The 24,815-nt window shown below is 51.8% G+C and overlaps 1 protein-coding gene across 1 annotated transcript in view; it reads left to right on the top strand.

Moving 5' to 3' along the window:
* The window catches only part of NCAM1 (neural cell adhesion molecule 1), a 67,324-nt gene that overhangs the window by 35,483 nt on the left and 7,026 nt on the right, over positions 1-24,815 (top strand). The window contains exons 14-18 of the mRNA XM_040630657.1: positions 1,004-1,006; positions 9,068-9,192; positions 11,617-11,794; positions 21,641-21,848; positions 22,770-22,886. Coding sequence (XP_040486591.1) covers positions 1,004-1,006; positions 9,068-9,192; positions 11,617-11,794; positions 21,641-21,848; positions 22,770-22,886 — 631 coding nt within the window. The remainder of the gene's footprint in view (positions 1-1,003; positions 1,007-9,067; positions 9,193-11,616; positions 11,795-21,640; positions 21,849-22,769; positions 22,887-24,815) is intronic.

Below are 24,815 nucleotides of genomic sequence, written 5' to 3'. Positions count from 1 at the left end.
AAGACAACATAGGACAAAAAGGAATGTAGATAAAGCCCGACAAGGAAATCATCTTTTTAATTGTCAAGGTCAAATCCATATCTTATCAGTGCAGCCACAAGTCTAGAGAGATAACTGTATCCACAAATGTCCAAGCATTTGTTCAATGTCAGAGTCTTAGCTCATGGGGACGGGTTCAGTTTCGCTGTTAGGTGTTGACAGAGCCATCATCTCGACCATCAGAAGGAAACCTGTTCCCTTCTGCACTGGCCTTCACCTTTGTAGGTGTCTCAATTGGGGTATCTCACTAGGGGCTCCAGGACAATGTGGGTAGATGAACAGGAAAGTGAGAAAGGACCACCAGGACTGCCTTCTCTGGCCTGCATCCCCCAAAACCTTATTCAGCCCATGCCCCCTCTCCTCGTGCACCACAGGACAGGAAATGGCTTTTCTCGATGTAATGTAATATTTTGTTCCTACAGGGCACAGTCTTGAGACTTTTCCTGCATGACCCATGTTCTCTTTCATTGCGCTTGTTTCCCAAGGATGCCGAGACATTTCTGGAATCTGTGAATAATAACTCGCTTTTTTTCTTTTCCTTCAACAGTCTCCTGGATTGACTTTGACATCAGGGTCCCGACAGAAACACCTCCCTATTTCCAAACAAGTGTACATGCTCCTTGATGTATTAATATGCAGTGTTGCAGCTGTATCTAATGCTTATTGGTGTCGTTAACCAAATGCTCTTTATGATTTATTATCCTTCTATTTCCGGGCAGTTTGACTGTCCTCCCAATGTTTCCTATATATGCTGCTAATTTAATTTGATTTCTCCTTTTATTTAGTCTGTGATTTTGTTGTTGATTTTTTCTCCCTGCCCATTGTTTACATCAGTTTTTAATTTTTTTGTATTTTCCATGTGACCTCCTCCACTTTCCTTTCAACCAATCATGTGCGTGCGTATCATGTGACTTTGTCATGTGGCTTGCATGGTGCTGATGATGTCGTCCACGCTGGTGAACAGAAGGTAAAACTCTTTGTTCTGATTAGGGAAATAAACCTGGGACCACAGCCTCGCACCTAGGGCCCACTCATTTCTTCCTGTCTCAGATTTCCCAAGTGAAGCCGTTTGAGAGATTTCCTCTCGTTCTCAGTTCACCTCCAGAATTCATCATTCTTTGCAGCCTTGACATAACGATTTGATACCATGACAGCCTTTGGTTTAACATTTCAGTTCAAGAGACTCGGCCCTGCAAACTGCTATCTACATTAAAACCACATTTGCCACGGCACAGTTTGCAAACTTGAATTTTTTCCAGATAGTTCGTAAAAATTATTTCCCAGAAAGCATTTTTGCAAATTATCTTTGTGACATTGTTGTTTAACTTTATCCAGTAGTCCTGAAAACCACAGTTGCTCTAAAATGAGTCATTTCTGTGAAAATGTGAAATGTATCTGTTTACAACACTGAAACGCTACAGAGAGAAAGGTATCAATTGCAGTGGTTCTGTTTGCTCAAAACCAAAGAGAGTGCTTCATAAAATTCATGCAAATTGGGGATTTACTGAAACGAGAGATTTAAGAATTTGGAATTAAAGCAGTTTGGATTGTTGATGTGTCACTGTTTAAGAGTGACCCTCCCCCTGGCAAGGGGGGGCAGGAAATCAAAGCAGAAGTTGGCAGTTACCATGACTGGAGATCTCTTTGTAATCAAGAAGCACATGATTGACCCTTACAGCAAAGGAAATAAAATTATAGCCTAATTAAGCGCAGAGCGGTGACAAAATAATTAGTTCATATTGTGACTGTCACAACCTTGTGAAAACATTTCTCGCTTACCATAAAGAGAAAAGGAAGCCTCTACTCACAGCTTCCCCACTATAAAATCAAAGACCTATTCAAAACCTGCCCTGGGAGTCGTCATCTGCATTCTGTTCTCTTCTAACTGAAAATTGTTACTTCGGATCACAACCTGAGACACACACGGGCTGCACTGATCACGAAAGCCAGACTAACACCAATAACCGCCCAGTGTGCCCGTGCATGCGAGGGGTCCCCGTTTGGCCTCACGTCTCTGAGGAACTGATTGGGCGACATCCACACGGACAAAACCATCCACAGCTGTCTCGCATGTGTGTTCTCTGTTCCTGGTCTGTCCTTTCGTTTCGTGCCCCCACGTGTGTGAGCCCTGCGGATGCTTCCCTCCTGCTCGCCCTGCACACTGACCACCCCCGAGGACGACAGCTTTCTGGCGTGGCCACTGTGCTCCTGTTGAATCCCATTTACAACCAGACTCCTGGACGAGGTCTGGGGTCAGAGCTGTCTGTCATTTCCAAAAAGATGTTTGATGTTTACACTGTGCGAAATGAAGTCGGGGTGTCCCCAAAGCAGGGCAGTATCTGATGTGCTAAGAAATTTGACCTGCCTTGAAAAGGCAACCTAATCTGTGAGTCGTGGGGCAGACAATATTGGGAGCCTAAGATTTTCTAAACTCCCAAGTCTCACCCAAAATACTGTGGTTTCATTATTCCCCTGTGGGGGACCGTGTTCTTTTAAGACATGAGGTGATGGCTCCGAGGCTAATGTACTAGGGAAAACCTGGGAGCTTCCCCCTGAGATCTGAGGTATGAGCAGATGTGGACTTGAAACCAGTTAGTTTTTTTCTTAAAAACAAGTTTGGTCATTTCTGTGCGGTGCTGTAATGCAGGATGAAGCGAAGCCTCACACGAACAAGGCTGACACTGACCCACACCTCTGAAGAGAGATCTCTTCCAGACATTGTAAGCAAAGCAAGAAATGTTTGGAGATGTTTCCTGCAGTTGCCCTAGAAACGCACCTTAGCAATGGCCTTGGGTGTCGGTAAAAGTGTGGCCAGTGCTAAAAAAAATCACTTAAGTGCCTGTCGAATTTGGCAGCATGATTACCCCCTAATCAAACCACATTTCCCTTCTGTGACAGACACTCTCTGGCCATTTGCAAAGGGACAGGCAGAGGACTTATTCACATGAACAGCAAGCCACAGGAAATGGCCTTTAATTATAAAATTTAAGGGAATGGAGAGGTCAGGGCAAATAAAATTTATGGGGGAGAGAAATAAAGGTTAGTTAAGAATGTGATTGCCTCCTTTCTCTGGACACGAGTAAGGCTTTAAGGAGAGTGGGGCCTAACTGAGGAAGGTTCAGATGAGCAGAGAGACTCTCCCAGGAGTGGGCTTGCTGTGCCAAGCTAAGATGCCGAAGTTTACTTTTAATATCCTGGCACCTGGTCACGGCCCAGTCTCCTTCCTCCAGTGACTCCCATCAGCCATGAGGACTCTGTGTAAATGGGCCTCCTCACCCTCCCCACCACCAGCATGCGTGCGATGAGAAGCCTCCTGCAACCCTCTGTCAGTGTGCTGCATGTCTGAGCATGGACCCCCGCACCCCCCCCTCCATTCGTAATGATCTTCTTTTCTTTAGCTACTGACACTGCCTCTCCTACTAGGACATGCTGATTCTGATGAACTAAACTCCTTAACACCCACTCTTCCTTCTTAGATTGAAAACATCACTAACCACCCCTTCCACTCCCTCCTTTATTTTTTTACAGCTGTGTGTCTGGATTGCCACGGGTCTCTGGCAGGTCGACACAGACTTTTCACCAAGGGTTCTGCTCTAATTGCCTTTATTCCGAAGGATTCCCTGCACTGGTGGTAGAGAGCTAGCGTGAAGGGTCTGCAGAGGGAGGCAGTGACGTGTATCGGCCCGAATCCTGGGTGCAGAGGTTGGGGGCTTTGGAAAGGGCCCAGTTCCCTAGGGCTTAGCAGTGTGAGGGCCGAAACCTCCCAGGAGCCTCGTCCTTCTTTATGAGTAACCTGACGTCCGTGAAATAGTGTCGAAGATGTGCACAAAGCCCCTTGTGGCCTGGGAGGCAGGAGCCGAGTTAATTGTTGGAGGTTATTTCGGTCCTAACTTTCTCAGCCTGGATCAGCCCCATAACCACAAGCCACACCTTCGTGGTCATATTTTCTTTTTAGGATGATGAAACAAAGATAATTGATCAATTAATCTGTTGGTGTTTTCATGACACCCATGAGAAGGGACTTGGCATCTCTGTGGTTCAGTCTGTCAAAGTTCATTTGTTGCTGTTTCATTCATACCCCATGCTGCCATCAGCCTTCCCACCCGCCCCCCGGCTCACACACTCACATTCATAATCCCCAAGGAACCTGATTCAAAAGGAATGTGTAGGCCAGATGCCCCCATGACCGTGGCCTCAGAGCGAAATGCCCTTTCAGTAAGAGCCATACTCACTCGCCGTGTCCCCCCGTGTTCCCTGGAGCCCGTGACCAGGATAGCAAAGAGTCATGTCATGCTAGCACAAACAAATTCTTAACGAAGAGGAAAGAACTCAGGAGAAAAGGAACACTTGACTCCCAAGGCCTGCTTTGGGGGACCAGTGTTTAGGACAAATTGAAACCCATGCAGGCACAGTCGGCCGCTCACTGGGACTGTCAGAAAGCCCCCTTAGCACCCCTAGAATAGCCAGGTAGGCCATCAGAGGGCACATCACAGGGAGTTGGAAGGTCCAAGGCACATTGGGTTCATTTGTTTGGCAAAGATTTTGGTCTCAGGAAGGACAGTTAGCAGGCTAAAAACTGCAAATCCTGATTCCCTTAGGTAATTTGCCCATCCGCTACGGACCAAACTTCTAACCTCTTTATGTAATTGCCAGTGTTCCTGAGTTGGAAAGATCTAATAGGCTTCATATTTGAACAGCCAAATCATACATTTTGGGCTCTTCTAAGCAAGTAACAAAAAGGCATATGTACGTTTCAAATTGGTTTCAAATTGCCTGCAGGAAGTAATTCACAGGGAACAGGAGTTAGGATACACAAAAGTAACAGTATTGCGATGCCAGACAATCCCATTTGATAGAAAAAGGGAAAGAGTCCGATGCAAGCCTTACGTCCTTCACTGGTTTGTACTCAGATGCCCAAAACTCTGTGCAGATGCCTGTGGGAGGAGACAGCAAAGTGGATGAGGAAAGGGTGTGGGTCAGGCCTCCCTCAGCACTTCAGTCAGAAGAGAGAATTCTTGGTACTTGGGCATTTTTGAGTGAGAAGTAGAATATTGTTTTCCTTCTAAAATTCACAAACGCTGTCCAAACACCCTGGGCTTGCTATAATTTCGTTATGAAATTCAGGCACCCAGCAGTAAGCTTTCTGACCTCAGGGCTTAGGCTGACGAGGGGAAGGACATGAAGCCGACTCCGATTTTAGGGCACAACAGCACAAAAATTACAAAGAACCTACAATCCACAAGGCCAGAAATACACATTTCAATTACGATTTCTAGGAGGAATTTATAAGACCTGTCTGTAACATTTCTGATTGTATGTGGTCTCTATGGTACCTTCTTGTTTCCTTGCACACATGATTTACATGCTTCTAGCAAAGACCAGGGCTGCCTGATATTTTATATTTGTTATCGGCAAGGTTTATTTTTAAGGTGCTGTTGGGTTTTTTTAGTCTTTACATAAAATATTTGGGGGGGAATCTGACTCATGGCTGAAGCTAAATTCGGAAGGTGTAATTAACCCCAGGGGTTTTCTTGGAGCAACCTGCCGATCGCTGCTGAATTGCAAACCAACATTTACAAATAATTACAATATTGGTTTTGCTGAAATTACCCATAATGATTTCAATCAGAGCAGCCATTTCAGAACACAGTGCACATTGGGACCCTCTAAATAATTTCCTCTCCTAATGTGTTCAGTAAAGCCGTGAGCCTCCCAGATGCCAAGGCCCCATCTCTCCAGCATCGGCCCCCCTTCGTCAGGCGTGGCTGGAGCCTTCTTGCTGAAAGCTCAGGAAGCAGTCCCTTTAGCCTATCTTTAGTCCTTACAAAAACTGACACGGGGAACATTTGAAGGTGGATACGGCAATTCATTAAACAAATATTGCTCTTTCTTCACCTTTATGTGACTACAGCAAGTTCCAGAGCTACGAAGTGGGTCAGAATCCCTCTGGTGCTGGTTGATGATAATCTTCCTGTAGAAACACTGTCACAGGAAGGGCTACGTTTCTGTACGAGGGCCCCGCCATTTTTTAAAAGGAATTGATCATAACTAGGTTTTTTTTTTTCATTTGACAAACCAAACCTTGTCTTGTTTACCTTTGAGACGCCAATGCCTAAGTGACTACCTGGTACCTAAAAGGTGGATACTCGGTAAACGCTGGTTGAGTAAATCATAGTTAAAGCGCTTGAAGTGATACACCCCTAAATATTGCATGATATGCTCTAAATTCTATGAGAAAGTAATACAACCATGTCAGAGTAACGTGGTCGTCACTCTGATAAAATGATAGCAATGGGTAGCGTTCCAGCTGTGGTCAGTGTTAGAACTGTGTTCTAACCGTGGTGTAGCTTTTAGTGATTTTTCTTTGATTCTGATTCTGTTTTTTTGAAACACATCCAAAGATGAGACTTGACTACTTTCATAGGGGTTGTTGGTTTCTGCAGAGATTCCTTGGCCAGATTTTTATTCCTAGGTCTTTGAAGACAGTTGGGGTCTCTTTTCAAAGACATGACTTTTGGGGAGAATAAGTTTTTTAAATTGTTAAAAAAAAAAAAAAAGGTCTACCCTGTGCCCTAGAGATGTGGGATCACTGATCTTGGGGTTCCTCTCACTGAAATTGGCCGAACATCCTTATTTTGCGTCTTTCACAGTGTTGTGAAAATAGCCAAGGTGTTCTTAGATAGTTCATCCTGACGCAGTGACCATCCTCGGGTCACAGCGCTGACAGAGTGAGAGGGGGCCCTGGAGAACGCCTAGCGCAGGGCCCCTACTCTACATTTGTGCATAGTGAGGCAGAGGCCTGTCTAAGCATTCCGTTTTACAGGGGTCCCCACAAACATGAAAGGGAGCGCCTCTTCTAAGTAGATACTCCCCCCAAAGCAAAGGCCTTGGGGGAAGGACTGGGTCCTTGCCTGGTGAGTGTGTTGGAAGGGCCATCGATGCTGCCTCATTCCCTCCTTCTTAAGGCAAATAGACCATCACCGAGTCAGTGTCGCAATTCCAAATATGGAAGTCATCGTTCATGCCCATCCCCGTTCTGTCTCGGGCCACCAACCATCCCTGTGTGCCTGGGACTAAGGGTTTTCTGGAGTGCAGGACTTGCAGTGCTGACACCTGGGAAAGGCCCAGGCCAGCCAGGGTGAGTTGGTCACCGTGCTTCAGAGATTAGGATTGGAAAGTTCCATGCCTCATGCTCCCAGTTTGTTCAGCACTGGTGACTGCATAGACCTGCCCCGCTCTGATGTAGCCTCCCCCTGGTTTGAGTTTCTTCGTAGCACTGGATATTTATAATGATATCATTCATTACTAAACTTCTGTCTAAGACTTAGAACAGTCCAAAAGAATTTGAAAAGTGTGTCTGCCTTGACATCATCTAAACCAAATTCCGAAATGTTTTCCACTGAAGAGTTGGGACCAGTGTCTAGAGAGCGGCTCGAAAACAGGACAAGTCTTTGCCTAAAACCTTTTCTTGCCTTTTTTAATTCTTGTTTCTCATTTTCCTTAATCACTGATTGAGGAAAGTAAAGCACAAGCACAACTTTTCCTAAATCCTTTCTCCCTCGCACATGAGCGTGATGCGTCCTCCCTGTTGCAGACCCCCTGCGTCCCCGTCACGGTGGCTTCTCAAGCATAAACATGCACACGGGTCACCTGGGGGTCTTGTTACAGTGGAATCTGTATTTCTAACCAGCTCCCTGGTGGTGTGTGTGCTGCGGGCCCAGGCCGAGTAGCCAGGGCTGTCCATGAGCTCTCCCTCTCTGGTTCCTTCTTGTCGCAAAGGGAGGAACAGGACAAGCAGCATGGTGCGGTTCCCAAAGTAGCTGAATGAGGAGGGTGGGCTCAGTGGCTTTGCCAGCAGGCTTGTCACAAATGGCCGACGGTACACTTGGGGGTAATGAGGTCTGAAGCCTGGTGACAAACCTTTCTGGGTTTTCGGTCACATGTCTGATTCTGTCCTCCAGCAAACAAGCCAGGACAACCCACCCAGAGGGTAACTGTTTATAGGCTCTCGCAAGTTTCCGTCTGAGGCCATGAACTAGACACAGAGATGTGTCCTCGGAGGAAGTGCAGGGTCCCCATGTTTATTGAATCTTCATTTCAACTTATATCAGTCTCTCACCTCATTGTTTCCAGTGTCCACTAATGACACAGTTTCTCTTAAAGTAAGTCAGCATCTTACGGAAGAACCATCCCAGCCCTGGTAGTTAGTCCCGTACAAGCCCATCTTCCTTCTCTACCTTGGCTTCACAAGCCGAGCGTAGACTGCAAATAGAGACATTGACTTTTCTCTGCTGAGAAATCCTAAAGACATTTCTTTCCTCTCTCTTCTCACAAACAAAAAAACTTTAAACAAGGTGCCCAGGATTACCACTCAGGCGGTTGAGCCACAAATGCAGGGTGCTTGCTTACAGGAGACTTGCCCCTGGCTACTTGTGGGCTTTATTTAAGCACAACTGGAAACCTGTCATGTTTCTAAGTGAATCTAAGTAACAGAATTTAATTCACGGAAAGCCGGTCACAAGAATCCACCCCTACTAGGAATGTGGGTCCCCTGGAACCCCAGGACGAATCACGTATCCAGGAAGAAACTGGTTGCTTTGAAGAATTATCGTATGGGTGTAAGTTTCCTTCTTAAACACTTACACACATTTTCCTCTATTTCAGTCTGTTCCTCAAAATGTTTCAGGCTCATCACAGTTAAATCTCCAGTTGTAAGAGCAGGCAAAAAGGAAATGCAAGCACTAGTGAGAGACATTTAAAAAAAAAAAAATCCTGTTTCTAAAATGGTAAAAGGACTGTTCTACTAGGGAAGGTTTCCGAGAACATTCCCAAAAGGCACTCCCAGTTTGGGGCTAAGTCTGAGGCATCTGTGGAACCCGAAGTTTTATATTTATTGCTTTTTAACCATTTGAATTTCTGAGAAAGCAAGAAAAAAGCCCAACCCCACACTGTCACTATATCCCATGCTGACAGATTGGATTTTCCTTTCGTGGGTGAAAATGTCACATGAATTAACTGGCTGTTTCAGGGGAACCCAGCGCACCTAAGCTTGAGGGGCAGATGGGCGAGGATGGAAACTCTATTAAGGTGAACCTGATCAAGCAGGATGACGGCGGCTCCCCCATCAGGCACTACCTGGTCAAGTACCGAGCGGTGAGTGGCTCCGGCCCCGTCTTCACCCCCACTTCTGCAGCCCTGACACCTACCTTGTTGGGGCAACAACCTGCAAAGCCCAGGTGGGGTAGAGTCATTCTGTGTCTTGCAGATGGCTCAGGGGCTCTGGTCAGGGTTTTAAGTCCCAAGTTTGACCTACAGCCATCGGGCCATGTCTGCACTGGGACCATTTTGAAACCTCTAATACGATTGTGATGGCGACAAACTCCTCTCGTGATCGATTTCTCTGCTTCTTGAACATTTCTGCAAAGTGGTATTGCCATTACCCAGTACTTTGTGCAAATAGTATACTGATCTCTCATGATCAGTGCGTTTGATAAAGTGTGTGCAGTGGGCCAGGCACTGCAATTACGTGTATTGTCTCCCCACAAGAACCCTACGAAGCTGGCCTTAGGATTCTCTGCCCTTTACGGAGGAAGTAACGTACCCAGTCAATAATGCCTGATCTCTCACAGCTGGGTGAGCAGAGTTTGAATCCAGGTCTGTCTGAAGACACCGGGCTCTTCACCCCTGCCTTGGGCTGCCTTCCCGTCCCAAACCATGGTCGTTCCCACCTGCCCCTCAGACCCTCCCTGAGCTGGTCTAATCCTGCTCTCAGTGAGCTTGGCCCTGAACCCTTTCTTCCTGGTTTGCTCACCATCCAAGATTCCTGTCATCCCACTTTTTATCTCCAGCCCCCAAAATGAGAATCACTCTCACTTTTTTTGGTTTTAGAATGACACTTGGCCACTGCCAGCCACAACCAGTTGCTGAGAGATCTAGAGGCAGCGTCTGAGCGCTGGGAATAGCCTCCGGCTCGGATTTCTTACCCGTAGGAAATAATGAACCAGAGAGCAGTTTTCTTACCTCAAATAGAAAGGGTTTTTCAAGGAAGTTGACTTCTCCTTCTCTTTGATCAGCCCCCACTGAAGTGATGTGTGAGCCCTTGCCTGGTTAGGCTTAATGGAGAGTCACTACGGCACAGAGCCCTACCAGGCACACTTCCCAGCTGGTGGGCAGACCTGTCATGCTACTCAGCCCCTCCCCGGTTAACTGTGAAGCCAGGCATGAGGCTGACGTCAGAGGGGGAGCCTCTGTGAACTCCTTAAGGCCCAGCCTAGAGGCACGGCTGTGTGAGAGGCCCCTGTGGTTCCTCGCTGTGGAACAGGATACTGGGATTGAATGGTGGCCCAGCACAGCCCACAGGAAGTGGACAGCGGGGTCGGGTGGACCATCTCTGGCCCTTGTTAGGCCGATGTGGCCCAGACAGACATGGGATCCAGTTGCAGCTTTACCACTTACCAGCATGTGATCTGAATAGGTCACCCAGTCTTCCAAAAACCTCCATTTCTCTATTTGTAAAATGGGAATAAAATAGATTATCAACTTATTGTAAAGATCAGTTCTAATATAAGCAAAGAACCTGAAATGTGCCTGCCACATGGAACCCCTACCCCCACCCCATAATTACAGTAATCACTGCTAAGATGACACCCGGGTCTGGAGACACCTCCCAGACGAGGCCACCTCACATGTCAGTTTTCCAGAAGAGCCACTGTGGCTGAGTCAGGCAGGTCTGCCTTAAAAAGACAATGGGGACAGAACACTGAGATATGTTAGATTTCAACAGCCTTACCTGCCTTCTCTTCTACTTCTAACACTTGGTGTTTGCTAAATATTGTTATTAGATATTATTAGTATTTTTGTGTAGCATAATATTTGCTTTATATTATGGTTACCTCTTTTATAGAGTTTACCAAGGACAGGAGCCTTTCAGAAAAAGAGAAGACGTAGACAGCTGAATTTCTTTGTTTTAAATTGTTTTAGATTAAAACTGGGCCAACAGTGACATAGGGCCAAGCGAACGTGCAGCCTGATAAAACCCTTTACAGGCTGTTTGTAGGGATACAATGAGAAAATTGTGGAAAGCCTTTAGTACGGGGCCAGGAGCATGGTTGGTGCTCAACAAATGGCAGTTTTTATTGTTGATAAAATGAATCTCTGCAGTGTTCCTGTGTCAGGGAGGTGAGTCACACAGCTGAGTGTGAGCCACTTCCTGAAATAGGACAAGAAGTATATTTGACGTATGGCTCTTCTGGGGCATCCATGTGCCCATGCATTCCAGAATGTTCTTGGGTCTCTGGGCACCCTGACAGCGATGGGACAGGACATTGGAAGGTTGGCCCTATACCACCTGCCATCTGCCACTGTGCTTGCGAAATGCGAGGTTGACCTCTTGACCTGCATCATCCTTAGGGGTTTTCAGGCTGGTAAAGAATGAACACCCTGTCCTATCATCGTTTTTTATTATTTTGCACCAGTAATTGTGACTCCCTGAAGCTCTTCCCGTTAGCTGGTCTCACCGACATTTTCATCTAAACTGCCCTGGTGTCTTGTGTCCTTCCTGCCGGTTTCTCCCAGAAGCTGTCCTCCGAGTGGAAACCAGAGATCCGGCTCCCGTCTGGAAGTGACCACGTCATGCTCAAGTCCCTGGACTGGAATGCTGAGTACGAGGTCTACGTGGTGGCTGAGAACCAGCAGGGGAAGTCTAAGGCGGCTCATTTTGTGTTCAGGACCTCGGCCCAGCCCACAGCCATCCCAGGTATGCCTGCCTCTGCTTTCTGTGAGTGTCCCGCTTTGAATTAATGCCCAGTGCCGCACCTCCTAATGTGCCTGCACAGCCCTGACAACTTGCTTTGCTTCCAGCCATCCTCACGATCGGTTGCCCATGCAAAGCTTAGTTTTGCTTTGTACCTATCTGTGCAGTGGGTTGAGATGTACTGGACCCCCAGGAAGGCTTGGCCAAGCATCCTGGGGCAATGGTCCTGTGTCATTCAGCCCTGAAGGACTGATGCTAAGCCCGTCCGCGGGACCCCTCAGATGGGAAAAACCCAGCTCCAGCCAAGCCTTGGCAGCTGGTTGAGTAAGGATCTTTTTTTTGAGACCTTATCTACGCTCTGCCGTTCATACAAGGACCACCTAATTGTGTTCGAGCGCTTTCTATTTGATGCTTGCTTACTGCACAATCATGGTCAAAATCTCTTCTCTGTGGGGACCCCAAGAGAAGGAAGAGACAGTGCCCAGTTAGTTAAAAGTCCGATCTTCCAAGGGCCTCTCCACTGCAACAAAGATTAAATTGAATCGCTTGAAACAGAGAATGTGGAGAGAGTAGATGCTGGCAAACCCCACGCTGGAGACCATGACAGGAGCAGTTCTCCTAGGAGACGCAGACCTGTCTCTAGGGATCCAAGACCAACTCAAGTGTGGGAACAAAGTGAGAGTTCTGCTTGCTGGCCCAGGCCCCTTGTCGCTGATGGTTAGTCTCCTCATTGACCAAACCTTCAGAGCAGAAAGGGATCTTCTGTGCGTTTCCAGATCAGCCCAGTGCCAGCCACAGGCAGGAGAGGTGGGCATTGCAGCTGCAGCCCGTTGAAAGGGGGTCCCATAAACTCTGCTGGTTTCAAGCGTGGTAGGAAGATGTTCCAGTCTCCCAGCTGCCTTGGTGTGACCCCGTCAGGCCTGTCCTGTCTCTGATGCTTGCCTGGGCACTCTGCTCAGTCGTCACAATAGCGCCTCCCAGCGGGAGGGAGACCAGAAAGGGTACGGCTGCCTAGGACGCGGGCCTGCCTGCGCGTGCACAAGCCAGTTAGCGGAACAACAAAGTGAGGCCAGTATATGGATCCCCACGGTTGAGTGTGCATGAATGTGTGTGTCTGACAGACATGTGGGGGCCTCCAGGGAGCTGGCCAGTGGGCCTTAAACCACAGATGAGACATGTCGATTGGTCTTACCCTCTGCCTTGTCAGGGAGGCCCCGTAGTGCACATGGTCAGCGTGAAGGCCAGGCACCCGGGCGTGGCTGCCAGAAGTGTTCTCACTACTGCTTAACACCATGTCCAGAGGTGGCCCTGCCGTCTTGTGCCCCTTCTTTCTTTGTGTTCTTTGGTCCATTTTCCATTGAAATCAACAGTCTGGAACGTGTCCAGCTCTGCTCAGCCTTTATGGGACACTTAGGAGCTGGGGGAGCGACAGGCTTGAGTAACCCTTTTTCAGCGAGAGATTTCCGACCGCACCTGTCACTGGCCTAGGCAACGTAGGCAGGCCGCTTGGACGCGCCGCGTTCACGTGCTGAGTGCTGCCCCTAGCATCAGCTCGTGGGGCTGGAGCAGTTGGGGACCCTGTGAGTCAGATATAGAAATAGGAGAAGACCTTGTCCTCTAGGGTGCTGCCCTGCAGAGGTGTCAGAGTCCTTCTTGTTAAGCTCCAGGTGCCCAGGGAAGCCGGAGAGGGTTGGAGGGACTGCTCACCTCCCCCACGAGGGCTCGGTGGCTCTACCGCACGCGTCTTAGGAGGAGGTGGCTCTGTGCTTGGCTGGACTTCCCTGGCCATGGTGTTGGGACCTGTGTACAAAACCTGCGAGTTACAAGATGTGCGTTCATGGTGGGATTGTGTGGTCAGGGGGTGGCAGGAGGTGAGGGTCGCAGATGAGTTTGTCTTGAACAGCGGGTGTGGCTGGGGGCGTGGCGCCCGAGGAGGAGGAGTCTGGTCTATCCCTGAGCCGCTCATGGTGCTTCTCTCCTGCTGCGTGTAGAAAGCTCTAGAGGCTAGGAGGCTGTGGATAGGCTCCTTGACTGTTCCTAAGAGGCCTGACCTTAGTCAGAGGTAACACCCTCCTAATCACACTCTTGTGTTTGACTGCAGAGGCTCTGTTCTCTCACTTGAATTTCATTTGCTCGCTGACCCCTAACCCCTGACTTCGCCCTGCTGTGCTGCTTCTGGCCTCGCTGAGCTTCGGAACTGGCCTTACGGGAGTGATACCGTACTGAACTCTTCTCTAACCTTTGTCAGTTTAATTTACTAAGTTGAATTAACCTTTGATTCTTGCGTTTTCTATATTTGACCTAATTTTTTTTCTTTTTATCTATTTTTTTTTTCTCTGTTTCTGTCTCTACCTTCTCTTTCCTTTTCCCCCCTCCCCTCCCTGTGTCTGTCTTCACGCATCTCACCTTGGACGTCCGTCACTGGGACATCCCCACTGCCACATTTGTTTTCAAACAACCCATTCTCTCTGGGCGCGCGTTGCTCGGCCCTGCAGCGACCTTGGGAGGCTGCTCCGCGTCCTACACCTTTGTCTCATTGCTTCTCTCTGCAGTGACTCTGCTTTTGCTCTGTTAGGGACATGAACACACACACACACACACACAGTTCAGTTTGCTTAAATGCCCAGTTCCTCTGAGAATGATCAGTGCCCCCTTTGGAAGAACCTGTCAGGACCGCCACAGCCACGCCACCAAGCACTCTGTGTGGAAGAGGAAGGTTTGGTGATGGGAAAAAGCCGGACCTCCAGACATTTTACCATTCACAGATCTCTCGTGCCACTTCACAAGGAGCTTGCCCCTTTCTAGTGGCAGTTCGAAAACACTTGGGAGCGCTTTTCTTTAAACACTGTTTTTAAAAAGCATTATGCTAGGTTTACAGAAAAGTTTCGCACATCTGCTACCTGTTGGATTTTTTGTTGTTGTTCTTACCTGAAAGTGATGCAGCAGAGGAAAATGTCTAAGTGCCTCCTAAAGTTTGCATCAGATTGTTCGAATCGCCACGTGCTCCCCACCCCATTCCAACCCCGCGCTCCTCCTCTGACCTTCAAAACGTAGCTGGCTTCGCCTGTGTTGACGTGCCCGTGTCAGAGAGCCAGACCACTGGGCTGCACCCGAGCATTTTGCTGACACAATGGGCAAAGTCAGTCGCCCGTTGCCCATACAGTGGAAGAAATTGGATTTGTTAGGCATTTTCTGGGGCTGCTCAGATGTTCTGGGAGGCGCTTTGGTCCTGGTATTACAACCAGCAGCTTATGCTGGTGCTGCCAACAGAGCCAGCCTGTGATGCACCCGGTGCCCGTCAGCTTTGTAAGATGGGTGTCCCCCCATCAGGGTGACTTGGGCTGCCCAGCAGCGAGCCACAGGTCAGCACAGAGCCTCGTGTCTTGGGGGTTGTTGTCCGACAGTCTCGCATACACATCAGTCCCCAAGTTGGACGTACCCACCGCAAGCCAGGCCCGGGTCATGCGCTCCCCACCCCACACACACTCACCAGAGCAGAAGGGTGGGGACAGGTCCCTCCTGGATTGCCCAGTCCAGAGCATGCACACACTGTGACTGGGTCAGCCTGTCCTACTTCCCCAATCCCCAGCCCCCATAGTGGTCAGTGGCTTTAGTGACATTTAAAAAATTCTGGTGACCGCCAGGTGGTCCTCTCTGCTGTCGGGGGCACGCGTCTGCGCATGCCCAGGAGAGGAGGTGCCGCGTGCTCACTAGAGTCTCGCTCGGAGACTCAGCTGGACCCTGCCCAGTAACACTGTGAGCTCGGGGACGGACCTTCCACTGAACGAGACCTGCCTCCATTGTGGTCCTGTCATCTACATATCTCATCTCTAAACATCCCACAGAAGTTTGAGTTTTGTTCTTGTTGTTTATTTTTTAGTTCTGTTTGTTGTGTTTTTTTTTTTTTTCTTAATTAATGTTTGAAGACTAGTCTTTCCCTTTGGGAATCCCAGCGATCCCGTCTGCGGGGCAGAGCTGCCTGTGTGGGTTGGCCCAGGCCTGTGTCCCCCAGCGCTCACCATTGAGAGGCTCATGTGCAGACACTGGAGGCCGCACTTTTCCCAGCAGCTCAGGCAGGCAGTGCCTCTTGCCCCAGCCTTGTCTGTCCCCCAGCCCCACCTCGAACCTCTCCCCCTGGGGTCCCTGCCCTGCCTTCACACCAGCACAAGAGAAGCAGGCGTGGTTCTTAGGCATGAGGCGGAGCGTTGAGGAGAGACACGCGGTGCTTCCAGGCCTGGCGTAAGAATCCCAGGTCAGTTAGCGAGAGCTCTGGGGAGGGTGAGGGAAGGAGAGATCTGTCCTCACGCAAGTGGCCCGTCAATGTCCTCCTGGCTCCTGGCATGCTCTTGATATCATCTTGGGCAGGAGTCCCATGTTCACCCAGGAGGGCCCATCTCGGGAGTCTGCCCCAGCTTGGTCCCAGTCCCACCCACACGGGAGGGCCGGTGTCAGTGTTTCCGAAGGGACTCATGGAGATCTAGCCCAAAGTGTAGGGAGAGCTGACATGGCCCTGTCCCCTCAGCACACCCCGGGCGAGGCGGGGCCTCAGCCAAAACTACGTTGGGGTCGGTGCAGGCAGGCCCTTTGTTTGTAACGGGATGCCTTTCGAGAGACAGTGTGAGGGCGCGCCCACTCCCACTGGACACCGTTCTCAGTGACGGCTGTGGCCCCTGGCCCCACCAAGCAGTCCCCAAGATAGCGGCCCTTCGAGACCCCGGCGGGAGGAAGCACTTGCCACCTCGCTCAGCTGCCCCCGCCGCGCCCTGCTAGCGCTGCCACGCTCCACACGCCGCGGGGTTCCTCTGCTCACTTCTGAAATATTTATACGGCAGGTTTGGATCACGTTTGTTACTAATAAGAATGCTAACACTGTTGTGTAGATAATCGGCGAGGCCTTGATGAAGTTTACACCTCTGCATTATTAAAGGAAATAACAGTCCACGTGAACTCACCAGCGTGTTTGATTTTATTGAATAGTTGTGTGTCCTACAAAATGTCAGAAGCCCTTTCCTGCCACCTCACGTGTACCCGAATAACTGATTACCCTAAATCGCACCCCAGACTTAGCCTGCTGCGTGGCGTTCTAGCAGAGGAAATGCTTTCCTTTCCTGATGAGGAGCTGTGCATTTTGCTCAGCTGCCCTGAGAACTCCTGGGGGTCATTGCCTCCTTGGACGTTCCCCGTCCCCAGCAGGCAGGGGGAAGGGGCAGTCCCTTTGCAGAAGCAGGAGGTGGTCACTTCGGGGTCAGAGGCTCACCGTGGGCCACCAGATACACAACTCTGTAGCTAGGGCGCCTGATTTCACTGCTCCCGTTAGGACCCCGCAGCAGAGGCTGCGCTGAGTGACCTGGTGATGGAATGTAAGAGAAGGCTCTCATTGGCAAATCCTGTTCTGTTCATAATCACACTTAGTAGAACGCTTCCCGAAAGCCCTTGAGACTGGCCATCTGTTTAAGAGTGGCTTCTGGGAAGGAGCAAGCAGACGTGTACAGGGTTATGAGTAAACCAGAGTCCCAGCTCCGTGGGAGGGGCCCCTGTGCTGCACGGAGAGCCCGTGACACAGTGACTCAGGCCCATTTGGCGTCTATAGAGTGTGAGACCCGGATTCCCATTTAGAGGCATTGAAGAAAGAAAGATGTATGTAGGTCTCCATCTTGGGGCAGCCAGGTCCCTGTTCAGTGTCAACCTCTTGCATGCCAGGAACCACAGAAGATGGACAGCCCCACTTCGTAGCATCACCATGGAGTGACTCTGACCCTGGAGGTCATGGAGGAGCTGCTCCCAAGAAACTCTCTTTGCATGTGCGTTTGTGGATGGGTCAGTCAAGGCAGGCCAGTGGCAAGGTCGGGCAAAGATAGACCCCTGGAAGGTTTTTATGTTTTCCTTTTACAAACTCTTAGCTGAGGTACAGGGGCTACCCTTGGTCCTTCCGGCTCTCCTGGACTGCAGTCCTGTATCACCCCCGAGAGCTAGCGGGTGTCAGCTTGACTTCAGTGCACTTCATCCATTTCCTGGTGTTACCTGGTTTACGGCTGCTTTTCGTAAAAGCTACGCACACTCTTTCTCTAGCTTGAGGAGCACCTTACTCCGTCTGGAAGTCGAGACTCTCAGAGGTGAACTGGGTGGTCCTTTTTCTTCCGGGGACAGTCCTTGCTTTCTCTCCATCCGTTCAGTCTGCTAGGTCAGGCCACGCGGTGAGACTGCAGCTGTTACTCATTGTACAGCAGGTACAAGAGGACCTCAAGCTGTAGTGTGTATGAGGGCCACCCAGGCCGCTCCCCCTAATCCTGATTCCTGAGCCTCACCCCCAGAGATTCTGCTTGGGTAGAAGTGGGGAGCCCCAGAGTCTAAATTTGAAGCACCCCAAAATTCTGCCGCAGGTGGACAGACATTATGCTAAAAGATGTTTATTTTTCACACAAAAATAAAATCACAAGAATGGGTGAATAAAAACAGGACCTCCTGAGTGATGCAGTCTTCCAAGAAAAAGTCCTTCTCAGCACACACTGTGCAGGGGGTCCGCACCGTGCACGGGGTGCTGCTGGACGGCCATGTGGGACGGCGGGCTCCTGTGGTTGAGGAGAGCTTGGAGACGCCGTCCCCCCAGGCCTGCCCCTCATGGGGACCTTTTCCAGAGCATTACAGTATCTGTCAAGGGGTCGTCCAGCCGCCGCTCGGCTGCCTCCAGCCTCAGGGGGCTTGCCTGCCAAAGCAGCTCCTGCTCTGTTAGTTCTTTCTCGAGGGGAGCTGAAATCTACCCCGGGTCCTCGAGTTCCCATCCAGTTTCCATCCAGCAGTGATGCCGAACAAGACTGCGTCCGTGGTCTCACAGCCCACCTGTGAATCTCAGGAGGTGGCGCTCTCATCTCCAGACTCAACGCCCACTCATTTTTTCCAGAATATTCTTTGAACATTTCCTACCAGTCAGGTTGTCCTAGTAGCTGGGGAGACATAAGACAGAGTACCTTGCAGAACCTTCCAGAAAGGACAGCCAAATAAAAAGCATGTAAATGAACAGAAAATGGCAGATAGAGGTAAAAAGAGAAGAAAACAGGTAATACGGTAGATACTGGGCAGAGGGGCCTCACTAGATAAGAGATCAGGGGACGGGGGGAGAGGGCTCTCTGACAAGGTGACCTTTGAGCCTCGGCCTATAGGATGACAAAGAGCCACCCAGGAGGTTATGGGGCTGGAGTGTCACAGGCAAGGGGTCAGCAAGGCACTGAGGCAGGAATTGGGGGGGGTTGTTCAGCAGGTAGAATGAAGGCTCTGGCTGGAGCACAGGGAGCGGCGTGGAGGGCGGTGCCACGGTCACAGCAGTCAGAAGAGTGGCAGGGTCTACAGCGCGTGTAGGGCCTTTAGGGCAGGACGAAGAGTCTGAATTTTGCCTCCGATAGAAGGGAAGACCACTTCCCTTCTTTCTGTCTCATGTCACAAGGGTCTTTGTATCCTCCTGGCCCTTCCCCTGTGCATGCTCCTGGTGCTGGCCTTCAGAACCAAGGCTCCCCCCGCCCAGGTCCGGCGAGCCCAGAGCACAAGCCGGACAACTGCTGCCTCTCACAGACACGGAGACACGGCAGTGGTGTGCCATCCTCTTCGGAGATAGGATGGGTCCCCGAAAACCACACTTATGTATTCACCTCGGAATGCACAGTTCATACCACTGAGTCTGAAAACACGAACATTGCCCCTCACACAAGTAATGTCAGCTCCTTCCTCGGGAAGCAGGCACTCAGCACTGTGGGGCACTGATTCAGGAGGCAGCAGTGGCTTCCAGCCCAGTGTCACAGGCTAGAGAGAAAGCCCAAGGCTGATTCTCCCTCCCTGTTCAGGGAAGCAGCTTTGGGACTCTGAAAATCAGGAAGGCTTGCATGCCTCTCTTTGCTTATTGGGGTGAAATGTGTGAGGACCTGCGAGAGAAGAATGGATGCTTTATTCCACTTTTGTGAGCTGCTAGGGAAAAGACCCGTTCCAGCGGACCTCAGGGGCCAGCCGGCCATTTCCTGCCACCAAAGTCCGGAGACGGCGTGGCCAGAGCTGGGGCCTCTGAGCACAGAGCCCTTGGCCTGTCTTGTTGACTTCCTAGGGATAGGCTAGGGTTTTCAGTGTGGGTTGGACGGGACCAGCCAGCGAGCCCAAGGAGGAAAGGCTGGAAAGTAAGACCAAGGTCCCAAAGAAGCCACAAATATTCAAGAATTTGAGAATCTTCTCCAACTAAAGTCCATCTGTGCCATGGGTACTACGAATCCAACTGTGAGTGAGCAGTCATCTCTGGTGTGCCAGGCTAGTGGCTCATACCCTGAATTAAACTTTGAAAGAAAGACCAGTGGGGTAGGACCACCACTGAAGAAGCTCCATGGGGCCTGAGTAGGGACCCCCTGGGCAGAGAAAGGAGTGCCCCCAGGAACACAGACTTCATGGAAAAAGAAGAATGTGGCCTGTTTGTAGCACCTGTCACCTTGGACTACGCGTTCCTCCATTATTTGGTATGACGTGTGGCTGGCAGCGCACCCCAGGCCCAGCCTGGTGCTCAGCAAAGGCACAGTGGGACCCAGATCGTGTTGGCCACAGTTTCTGCCTCTAGTGGGCAGACCTGGGTGACCCCAGCGGGTCCTGCGGCACAGGAGGCCTCAGACAAGGTCTGGGGGTGGGGTGGGACTGCCAATTCTGGGACTCTGTCCTTCCAGAAGAAGAAAAACGAAGCAAACGTGCTCAAGTTTCAGTCTGAGGTCGTGGTCCCCACACTGGCTTATGGCGGAGCTCTTCATGGGTTCTTGCTTCCTGGAGCATGACCACATGTCTCCCAGACACTGGGAGGACTCGCCAGTCAGGGGGCCACCTCAGGCAACTCACAGCCATCACAAGGGAGCCTGGGGAGCTGAGCCTGGGGCCCTTCTGTGAGACCATCAATCCCCCGGGGCCCTAGAGGCTTGTAGATGGACACCAGGGGAGAAGGACACAGAGGCCGAGTCATTCAGAGTGAGCCCATCCAGAACAGGCGTGCTGGGTACTGCTCGGATGTGAGACTGCATGTCTGTCTGTAGTGGGCACGGAGGGTATTTGCCCTGAGTGTGAGTGTGCCTGTCCGTGTGGACGTGCATCTCTGGGTGAGTCTGCTGGGTTTCCTGAAGTCTGAACCAAGTGGGCCTGAGCTCCCAGATGGTGAGTATACCCAAACCTTTCACCTTGCCTTCCGGGGCTGGGCAGACCTCCATGTCTCCAGAGTCAATGGGTTTCATTCGGCTCCCTGGGTGAAGTGAAGGATAAACCATGTACGTTGTCCAGTGTTGGGATCCTCTGGGGCTGGTCCTAAAGAGGAGAGGAAGTGGGGTAGCATCTGGGCATACCGTTGTGCCTGATGTCAGCACAAGCCCACTGGAAGCCCTGGGAACCCCCTGCTGCCCCAGATGGGAGCCTGTCCGTGACTACTCCCCAGAGCCACAGTCCAGCCTGAAACCAGTGACCTCCACCTACCTGCCTGCTGCCAGGGCTCACAGGAGATAAGCTAAGGCTGGGTCGGGAGGAGGCGCGGACACTGAGCACAAGGATGGAGACACAGCTCCCAGTCCCCGCTCGCATCCTGACTCGTGGGTGCCTCGTGCCCCTGTACCCTGGTCTGTGAGATACGGCTGCCATCCCCCCCTCTCGGAGATACGAAGAGACTCCGTTGTCTCAACACCGGGGTATAGAAAAGCCCCACGGAAGGTGCCCCTCTTGACACAAATGCCATGGCTTTGTGCTGTAGGCTCTCCCCCACCCCCAGGGGCTGTTGCTCTGCAGGGCGCAGGAGTGTGCATGGCAGGGTATTAACCGCCAGCCATCTCTCTCTCTCTCTCCCTCCCACTCAAGCCAACGGCAGCCCTACATCAGGCCTGAGCACTGGGGCCATCGTGGGCATCCTCATTGTCATCTTCGTCCTGCTCCTGGTGGTGGTGGACATCACCTGCTACTTCCTGAACAAGTGTGGCCTGCTCATGTGCATTGCCGTCAACCTGTGCGGAAAGGCGGGGCCCGGAGCCAAGGGCAAGGACATGGAGGAGGGCAAAGCCGCCTTCTCGTGAGTGTAGACCCACTTGCCACTGCTGGGGTCTGGGCTCTGCCCCAGGCGGGGGCGGGGGCGGTGGGAGCAGCAGTGGAGCCATCTCATGGAGAAATGTTTCTCAGAGCACAGCCTTTGGGGGGTCCCTGTTTGCAAAGCAAACTCTTGGGCCCAACCTCACATCTAACATACTAGAATTTCAGAGTACTTTGAAAATCCCTGCATAGGTGAAAATGAGGGGAATTTTCAGAGCAGAACCCAGAGCAGACCTGCCATAGCATTTGAGAGACCTACTTGCCTTGCTGTCATTCTTTCATGTATTCATTCATTCATTCATTCATTCATACATTCACTCAAACATCTCCCAAGAAATGTTTATTGAGCAGCTACTATAGGGCAAGGCACTATTCCCAGACACTAGGTTACAGCCACGCACAGAACAGGTAAAGCTCCCTGTCCTTGTGGAGCTGAGGCTCCAGACCTGTCCCTTCCAGCATCTCTGGAGAAGCACGTCCTGAGTGCATCAGCCGGAGCCTTCACTGACTCCGGGCGAGGAGGGACAGAGCGAGGGGTAAGCCGTGAGCACCAGCGCGTGTCAGAGTCTGTACGTAAACGCAGGTGATCCTGTGCCAGGCACTGCGCTAAGCGCTTCGTACTCATCATCTCGGTTAATGTGAAACATCTCGACAAGGCAGAGACTATTTACCCCATTTTCCAGAGGAGGAGATGGAAGCAGGGGTGAGCAAGTCAGGTGCTCAAGGTCACACCGCTAGCACAAGTGGGAGCTGAGGCTCAGGAACTTGGGCCTGGCTTGAGATGCGCCACCCACCCCCCCGCCAACTCTGGGCCAGGCCTGGGTGCCATGAGCCATGGCTGGCTTCTCCAGGAGCCCCCTCCCTGCCCAGCAGCCCGGGATTGAACCAGCCATTCTCTCCACAGGAAAGACGAGTCCAAGGAGCCAATCGTGGAAGTGCGGACTGAGGAGGAGCGGACCCCAAACCACGATGGAGGGAAACACACGGAGCCCAACGAGACCACACCTCTGACAGAGCCCGAGTACGTGGGTGGGGAGGGGCTGTCCCTCATCAGCAGAGCCCCGCACCCACCTCCTCCCCTACCCACACCGCCCATGCCTCCCACCCATCACTCCCAGCCACACAAGGCAGGCCAGACTCTGGAGCCCTTGGCCAGAAATGCCTGACCCCCCCTCTCTCCCTAGAGAGAAGGCATTCTGGGTTCTGGTGAGGTACTGCAGGTGCTCTGAAAGGGCTCCTGGGATGAGTGGGATCTCTAGACCCTGGTTCCGAGTCACACACACATCCCGGAAACGGCCGAAGGGGGCAAAACTTCATTGAGAGGGGCTGAGCTTTTGAGAGGCTTAGCAGATTCTGTTTAGGATTTGCAAGTACTCTAGGGGTTTCTGCGTTCTTCCTAGAAAGGTGAGAGAAGGCAGGGGGGCTGTGAAGCTCCCCAGCCCTCCTGTTCTCAGAAGCCTGGGGGACCCTCCGTCAGAAACCTCGCCCAGCTGAGCCTGTGATGACTGCTGGCTATCCTGAGTGCTGTGGGTTTGAAGGGAGTGGAGTGAACGGCAGCACGAAATCTCTCACTGGAGAGCCCGCGGCTCCTTGGGGCCGTTTGGAGCGCTCGTTGCCTTCTTCCCAACTTTCCCCGTCACTGCCCATGGAGCCTGTAGGACAGCGGGGCCCAGTTGCTCAGGGGCCTAGGGCACTGGCAGTGGCGGCCGCTGGACCGAAGCCTGCCCGTCCTTGAGCTGGGGTGCAGGCAAGGCTCGGAAAGGCCCCAACAGGGCTGTAGGGAAAGGTAGCCTAGCGCAGAGAGCCGGAGGGGCATCGGCAGGGAGGAAGGGCCAGCTGCAGGTCCCTTTACACTGCCACGTGCTCTGTGTCTCCTGTCTCCTCTTCTGCCCGCCTGGGCTTGTGCTTCCTCTCGCCATCCTTGTGTCTCTGTGGGCCTGTGTCCGTGCCTGTGCGTCCCTGCATGCCCTGCCCGCACCCCCCTCCTTGGCTGCAGCCCTTCCCCTGCTTCTCTGTCTTGTCTGAGCTTCATTGTCTATTCTCTTCTACTTCCTGTCCTCCCCACAGGCTGCCTGCCGACACCACAGCCACTGTCGAGGACATGCTGCCTTCTGTCACCACCGTCACCGCTAACTCTGACACTATCACCGAAACCTTTGCCACTGCTCAGAACAGCCCCACCAGTGAGACCACCACCCTGACCTCCAGTATTGCCCCCCCGGCCACAGCCACACCTGACTCAAACTCTGTGCCCGCCGGCCAGGCCACCCCTTCTAAGGGGCCCGGCGTCGCCACCTCCTCCCCGCCCCCCCCTTCAGCCCCCAAGGTGGCCCCCCTCGTTGACCTGAGTGACACCCCGACCTCAGCCCCCGCTGCCAGCAATTTGTCTTCTAGTGTCCTGGCTAACCAGGGGGCTGTGCTCAGCCCAAGCGCCCCTGCCAGCGTGGGGGAGGCCTCCAAGGCCCCTCCAGCCAGCAAGCCGGCCCCCGCACCAGGCCCTGCCACGGCCGGGGCAGCCAGTCCCTTAGCAGCAGCGGCCGCCCCTGCCACAGAAGCCCCCCAGGCCAAGCAGGAGGCTCCCAGCACCAAAGGCCCGGACCCCGAGCCCACCCAGCCTGGCGCCGTGAAGAGCCCGACCGAGGCAGCCACGGGCCTCACTAGCCCGAAGAGCGAGGCTGCCTCCGTCAGCGCCACAAACCCTGCCCAGGGCGAGGACTTTAAAATGGACGAAGGGAACTTCAAGACCCCAGATATTGACCTTGCAAAGGATGTTTTTGCAGCCCTGGGCTCTCCTGCTCCCGCCACTGGGGCCAGTGGACAAGCCCCTGAGCTTGCTCCTTCCACTGCAGACAGCTCTGTTCCGCCTGCACCAGCAAAGACCGAGTACGGCCTCTCTTTGTCTGCTGTGGTCGGGGTGTGTCCCGTGGTGGTGTGTGTTTGTGCTGTGCTG

The sequence above is a fragment of the Ursus maritimus genome, unplaced genomic scaffold (assembly GCF_017311325.1).
Source record: "Ursus maritimus isolate PB19 unplaced genomic scaffold, ASM1731132v1 scaffold_16, whole genome shotgun sequence".
Lineage (NCBI taxonomy): Eukaryota > Metazoa > Chordata > Mammalia > Carnivora > Ursidae > Ursus > Ursus maritimus.
The sequence above is the reverse complement of the archived record's forward strand: the minus strand, read 5'-3'. Positions and strand labels throughout refer to the sequence as shown.